The sequence below is a fragment of the Pseudoliparis swirei genome, chromosome 2 (genome assembly GCF_029220125.1).
Source record: "Pseudoliparis swirei isolate HS2019 ecotype Mariana Trench chromosome 2, NWPU_hadal_v1, whole genome shotgun sequence".
In the NCBI taxonomy this organism is placed as follows: Eukaryota; Metazoa; Chordata; class Actinopteri; order Perciformes; family Liparidae; genus Pseudoliparis; species Pseudoliparis swirei.
Window position 1 is genome coordinate 24,696,145 of NC_079389.1, and position 7,374 is coordinate 24,703,518.

General features: G+C 39.7%; 1 protein-coding gene across 1 annotated transcript in view; it reads right to left on the minus strand.

Annotated features, from left to right (window-relative positions):
* Nucleotides 1-7,374, minus strand: part of itgav (integrin, alpha V) — a 59,194-nt gene extending 51,820 nt beyond the window's left edge. The window contains exons 1-2 of the mRNA XM_056428955.1: nt 7,036-7,374; nt 1,710-1,840 (exon numbers count right to left, since the gene is read on the minus strand). Of these exons, the coding sequence (XP_056284930.1) occupies nt 1,710-1,840; nt 7,036-7,202 (298 nt within the window). The 5' untranslated portion in view covers nt 7,203-7,374. The remainder of the gene's footprint in view (nt 1-1,709; nt 1,841-7,035) is intronic.

The following is a 7,374-nucleotide window of genomic DNA, read 5'->3' on the forward strand; positions in this document are numbered from 1 at the left end:
ATAACTAGTGTTGTTGTTATAACTAGTATTATTATTATAACTAGTGTTAATATCATAACTAGTGTTAATATTATAACTAGTGTTAATATTATAACGTGTTATTATAACTAGTGTTGTTATTATAACTAGTGTTATTATAACTAGTGTTATTATAACTTGTGTTGTTGTTATAACTAGTGTTATTATTATAACTAGTGTTAATATCATAACTAGTGTTAATATTATAACTAGTGTTATTATAACTAGTGTTAATATTATAACTAGTGTTAATATTATAACTAGTGTTATTATAACTAGTGTTGTTATAACTAGTGTTAATATCATAACTAGTGTTAATATTATAACTAGTGTTATTATTATAACTAGTGTTAATATTATAACTAGTGTTATTATAACTAGTGTTGTTATTATAACTAGTGTTATTATAACTAGTGTTGTTGTTATAACTAGTGTTAATATTATAACTAGTGTTATTATAACTACTGTTAATATTATAACTAGTGTTATAATAACTAGTGTTATTATAACTAGTGTTGTTGTTATAACTAGTATTATTATTATAACTAGTGTTAATATCATAACTAGTGTTAATATTATAACTAGTGTTAATATTATAACGTGTTATTATAACTAGTGTTGTTATTATAACTAGTGTTATTATAACTTGTGTTGTTGTTATAACTAGTGTTATTATTATAACTAGTGTTAATATCATAACTAGTGTTATTATAACTAGTGTTAATATTATAACTAGTGTTAATATTATAACTAGTGTTATTATTATTATAACTAGTGTTATTATAACTAGTGTTAATATTATAACTAGTGTTATTATAACTAGTGTTGTTATTATAACTAGTGTTAATATTATAACTAGTGTTAATATTATAACTAGTGTTATTATTATTATAACTAGTGTTGTTATTATAACTAGTGTTATTATAACTAGTGTTGTTGTTATAACTAGTGTTGTTGTTATAACTAGTGTTATTATAACTAGTGTTATTATTATAACTAGTGTTAATATCATAACTAGTGTTAATATTATAACTAGTGTTATTATAACTAGTGTTAATATTATTATAACTAGTGTTAATATTATAACTAGTGTTGTTATTATAACTAGTGTTATTATTATTATAACTAGTGTTATTATAGCTAGTGTTAATATTATAACTAGTGTTGTTGTTATAACTAGTGTTATTATAACTAGTGTTGTTATTATAACTAGTGTTGTTATTATAACTAGTGTTATTATTATAACTAGTGTTATTATTATTATAACTAGTGTTATTGTTATAACTAGTGTTATTATTATTACAACTAGTGTTATTATTTCAGAGCGTCGGCAGTGATCAGTTTCATGTCCTCGTCTCAGAGGACGTTTGATATTCTGTCTCTGGAGTTCCACCTCTGATGGAGCAAAGCAGCTGAGCCCAGATTAACCGATTAGGGGGTCACGGGGTCCCTCCCCCGTATAAACCCGGTCACCTTCACCCAGAAACCAACCAGGACTACCGAGCTCACGGACCACCAGCGGGTCCAGAACACGCCGTCTGTCCTACACGGTGTGGACGACTCGTGGTTTTACTTTGAAAATAAGCACCGCTTCCTGCCGCCCCTCGACCCCCTGCTGGTGGGCTACGAGGAGAACCGATCGGGAAGTTCACGAGACGTCCAGCAGGAAGTGTCTCCGGCGGCGGCGGTACCTGTGATGTCGAACTGCAGCTGCTGGCAGGAGGCGGAGCTCTTCCAGGGACAGCTGTACACCGCTCCTCGCTCCTCCACGCTGCCAGAGGAGGAGGTGTTCGCCCGGGGAGCGCCCACCAGAACATCGGACCTGAGGGGGAGGAGGAGGAGGAGGTGAGGGCTTCATCACACCTTGAGGCATAGGGGTCGACGAAGGGGACAACGAAGGGAACGACATAAGAGACGCCGAAGGGTTCGACGAAGGGAACGACATAAGAGACGACGAAGGGGACAATGAAGGGAATGACAAAGGGGACGACAAAGAGTTTGACGAAGGGAACGACAAAGAGTTTGACGAAGGGAACGACATAAGAGACGCCGAAGGGTTCGACGAAGGGAACGACATAAGGGGACGACATAAGAGACGACGAAGGGTTCGACGAAGGAAACGACATAAGAGACGACGAAGGGGACAACGAAGGGAACGACAAAGGGGACGACAAAGAGTTTGACGAAGGGAACGACAAAGAGTTTGACGAAGGGAACGACATAAGAGACGCCGAAGGGTTCGACGAAGGGAACGACATAAGGGGACGACATAAGAGACGACGAAGGGAACGACGAAGGGAACGACAAAGGGGGCGATATAAGGGTTCGACAAAGGGGACGATATAAGAGACGCTGAAGGGTTTGACGAAGGGAACGACATAAGGGGACGACATAAGGGGACGATATAAAGGAAGACAAAGGGGACGACATAAGAGACGACGAAGGGTTCGACAAAGGGAACAACAAAGAGTTTGACGAAGGGAACGACATAAGGGGACGACATAAGGGGACGATATAAAGGAAGACAAAGGAGACGACATAAGAGACGACGAAGGGTTCGACAAAGGGAACGACAAAGGGTTCGACGAAGGGAACAACGAAGGGTTTTCCAAATGGGACGACAAAAGGGGACGACATAGGGGGACGACATAAGGGGACGACATAAGGGGACGACATAAGGTGACGACATAAGGTGACGACATAAGGGGACGACATAAAGGAAGACAAAAGGACGATGAAAGGCACCAAATAGAGGACAACGAAAGGAACGACATGGGGACGATGAATCCCTGTCGGGCCGACGGAGGAGACGACCTGAAGACACTGAGCAGGATCATCCAGAGGACGGCTCGGAGCTCAGAGGAATACAGAAAGTCTTTGTGTCCTCTGTGTCCTCTGTGTCCTCTCACTCTGTGTCCTCTGTGTCCTCTCACTCTGTGTCCTCTTTGTCCTCTCACTCTGTGTCCTCTGTGTACTCTGTGTCCTCTCACTCTGTGTCCTCTGTGTCCTCTCACTCTGTGTCCTCTGTGTACTCTGTGTCCTCTCACTCTGTGTCCTCTGTGTACTCTTTGTCCTCTCACTCTGTGTACTCTGTGTCCTCTCACTCTGTGTCCTCTGTGTACTCTGTGTCCTCTCACTCTGTGTACTCTGTGTCCTCTCACTCTGTGTCCTCTGTGTACTCTGTGTCCTCTCACTCTGTGTCCTCTGTGTCCTCTCACTCTGTGTCCTCTGTGTACTCTTTGTCCTCTCACTCTGTGTACTCTGTGTCCTCTGTGTCCTCTGTGTACTCTGTGTCCTCTCACTCTGTGTCCTCTGTGTCCTCTGTGTCCTCTCACTCTGTGTCCTCTTTGTCCTCTCACTCTGTGTCCTCTGTGTACTCTGTGTCCTCTCACTCTGTGTCCTCTGTGTACTCTTTGTCCTCTCACTCTGTGTACTCTGTGTCCTCTCACTCTGTGTCCTCTGTGTACTCTGTGTCCTCTCACTCTGTGTACTCTGTGTCCTCTCACTCTGTGTCCTCTGTGTACTCTGTGTCCTCTCACTCTGTGTCCTCTGTGTACTCTGTGTCCTCTGTGTACTCTGTGTCCTCTCACTCTGTGTCCTCTCACTCTGTGTCCTCTCACTCTGTGTCCTCTCACTCTGTGTCCTCTGTGTACTCTGTGTCCTCTCACTCTGTGTCCTCTGTGTCCTCTCACTCTGTGTCCTCTTTGTCCTCTCACTCTGTGTACTCTGTGTCCTCTCACTCTGTGTACTCTGTGTCCTCTCACTCTGTGTCCTCTGTGTCCTCTCACTCTGTGTCCTCTTTGTCCTCTCACTCTGTGTCCTCTTTGTCCTCTCACTCTGTGTCCTCTGTGTACTCTGTGTCCTCTCACTCTGTGTCCTCTGTGTACTCTGTGTCCTCTCACTCTGTGTACTCTGTGTCCTCTCACTCTGTGTACTCTGTGTCCTCTCACTCTGTGTCCTCTTTGTCCTCTCACTCTGTGTCCTCTGTGTACTCTGTGTCCTCTCACTCTGTGTCCTCTGTGTACTCTGTGTCCTCTCACTCTGTGTACTCTGTGTCCTCTCACTCTGTGTACTCTGTGTCCTCTCACTCTGTGTCCTGTGTCCTCTCACTCTGTGTCCTGTGTCCTCTGTGTACGTCAGCGTGACACAGGATCTTCTTCACTGTGAAGCTGCAGACCAACAGATTAAATGTTGTGTCGACGATGAGGAAGTGACTCATCGTCGTCATGACGACGCCTCAGAGACAGGAGACAAATACCATAAGAAGTCTGAAGAGATTAAGAGACGTTCATCATATCTGAGAACAGCCGGAGCCAGCATGTGTACGATAAATACGTCATGAAACACGAACACATGCAAACAAGTACACATGTAAACAAGTACACATGCAAACAAGTACACATGTAAACAAGTACACATGTAAACGAGTACACATGTAAACAAGTACACATGTAAACAAGTACACATGCAAACAAGTACACATGTAAACATGTAAACAAGTACACATGTAAACGAGTACACATGTAAACAAGTACACATGTAAACAAGTGAACAAGTACACATGCAAACAAGTACACATGTAAACAAGTACACATGCAAACAAGTACACATGTAAACATGTAAACAAGTACACATGTAAACGAGTACACATGTAAACAAGTGAACAAGTACACATGCAAACAAGTACACATGTAAACGAGTACACATGTAAACAAGTGAACAAGTACACATGCAAACAAGTACACATGCAAACAAGTACACATGTAAACAATTACACATGTAAACAAGTGAACAAGTACACATGCAAACAAGTACACATGTAAACAAGTACACATGTAAACAATTACACATGTAAACAAGTGAACAAGTACACATGCAAACAAGTACACATGTAAACAATTACACATGTAAACAAGTGAACAAGTACACATGCAAACAAGTACACATGTAAACAATTACACATGTAAACAAGTGAACAAGTACACATGCAAACAAGTACGCATGTAAACAAGTACACATGCAAACAAGTACACATGTAAACAATTACACATGTAAACAAGTGAACAAGTACACATGTAAACAAGTGAACAAGTACACATGTAAACAAGTACACATGTAAACAAGTGAACGAGTACACATGTAAACAAGTGAACACGTAAACATGTGAACAAGTAAACATGTAAACATGTGAACACGTAAACATGTGAACAAGTAAACATGTAAACAAGTACACATGTAAACAAGTGAACAAGTACACATGCAAACAAGTACACATGTAAACAAGTACACATGCAAACAAGTACACATGTAAACAAGTACACATGCAAACAAGTACACATGTAAACATGTAAACAAGTACACATGTAAACGAGTACACATGTAAACAAGTACACATGTAAACAAGTACACATGCAAACAAGTACACATGTAAACATGTAAACAAGTACACATGTAAACGAGTACACATGTAAACAAGTACACATGCAAACAAGTACACATGTAAACAAGTACACATGCAAACAAGTACACATGTAAACAAGTACACATGTAAACGAGTACACATGTAAACAAGTGAACAAGTACACATGCAAACAAGTACACATGTAAATGAGTACACATGTAAACAAGTGAACAAGTACACATGCAAACAAGTACACATGCAAACAAGTACACATGTAAACAATTACACATGTAAACAAGTGAACAAGTGAACAAGTACACATGCAAACAAGTACACATGTAAACAATTACACATGTAAACAAGTGAACAAGTACACATGCAAACAAGTACACATGTAAACAAGTACACATGTAAACAAGTACACATGTAAACAAGTGAACAAGTACACATGTAAACAAGTAAACATGTGAACAAGTAAACATGTAAACATGTGAACACGTAAACAAGTGAACATGTAAACATGTGAACAAGTAAACATGTAAACACGTAAACACGTAAACATGTAAATACGTAAACATGTGAACAAGTAAACATGTGAACACGTAAACATGTGAACAAGTAAACATGTAAACATGTGAACACTTAAACATGTGAACAAGTAAACATGTGAACAAGTAAACATGTGAACACGTAAACATGTAAACACGTAAACATGTAAACATGTGAACACTTAAACATGTGACCACGTAAACAAGTGAATACGTAAACATGTGAACAAGTAAACATGTAAACAAGTGAACACGTAAACATGTGAACAAGTAAACATGTGAACATGTAAACAAGTGAACACGTAAACATGTGAAAAAGTAAACATGTAAAGATGTGAACAAGTAAACGTGTGAACATGTGAACATGTAAACATGTGAACGCGTAAACATGTGAAGACGTAAACATGTAAATACGTAAACATGTGAACAAGTAAACATGTGAAGTACTCATGGCATTTTATACACAAGTGAATAAGTACTCATGGTACTTGAATAGAGTATTTCTATTGAATGCCACTTTATACTTCTCAAAGTAAATATTGTAAGTACTTCTTCAACGACTGTAAACGGGTCAACTGAAACACGAGTAATAAATAGTATACGTTTATATTTGTGTTTACATATGTGTATATAAACATAAATATATATATGTATATATATATAAATATACTATAGTGATTATAACAGACTTAACAGCTACTGCTTGTTGTTGGAGGATATGAAGAAATGCACATTATATATATAAATATATACACATACATACATATATACATATATATAAACATGTAATATAGTGAGTATAACAGTCCTACCTCTTGTGGTTGGGGGGGATGAAGAAGTCCATATATAAACATATATACATATATATATACATATACGTATATATGTATATATATAAACATATAGGATATATAAAGGTATAGTGAGTATAAGTGTCGTACCTCTTGTGGTTGGGGGGGATGAAGAAGTCCATATATAAACATATCTATACATATATATATATATATATATATATGTATATATAAACATATAGGTTATATAAAAGGTATAGTGAGTATCGTGTCGTACCTCTTGTGGTTGGGGGGGATGAAGAAGTCCACGGAGAAGCCGAAGTAGCTGCCCTCCGGCCCGGAGAACACGGCCGGGCTGTCCGCCTCCAGGTTGAAGGAGCCTCCGCGTCGCAGCCACGCGCAGAGCAGGAGGAGCGGGGCGAGCGCGGGCCGAGCCGCGGCCATGACCTCGCGTCCCGGGCTGGTTCAGAACCTCTGGGCCGAGTTCTATCCGGTTCGGAGCGGCGGAGCGAGAGCCTGTCTCTGTTTACGCCGATAGAAGCAGCAGAAACACGGTAGACGAGCCCGGAGAGAGGCCGCGGAGGAGTGGGAGCTGTGGAAGTGTGTCACAGCACCC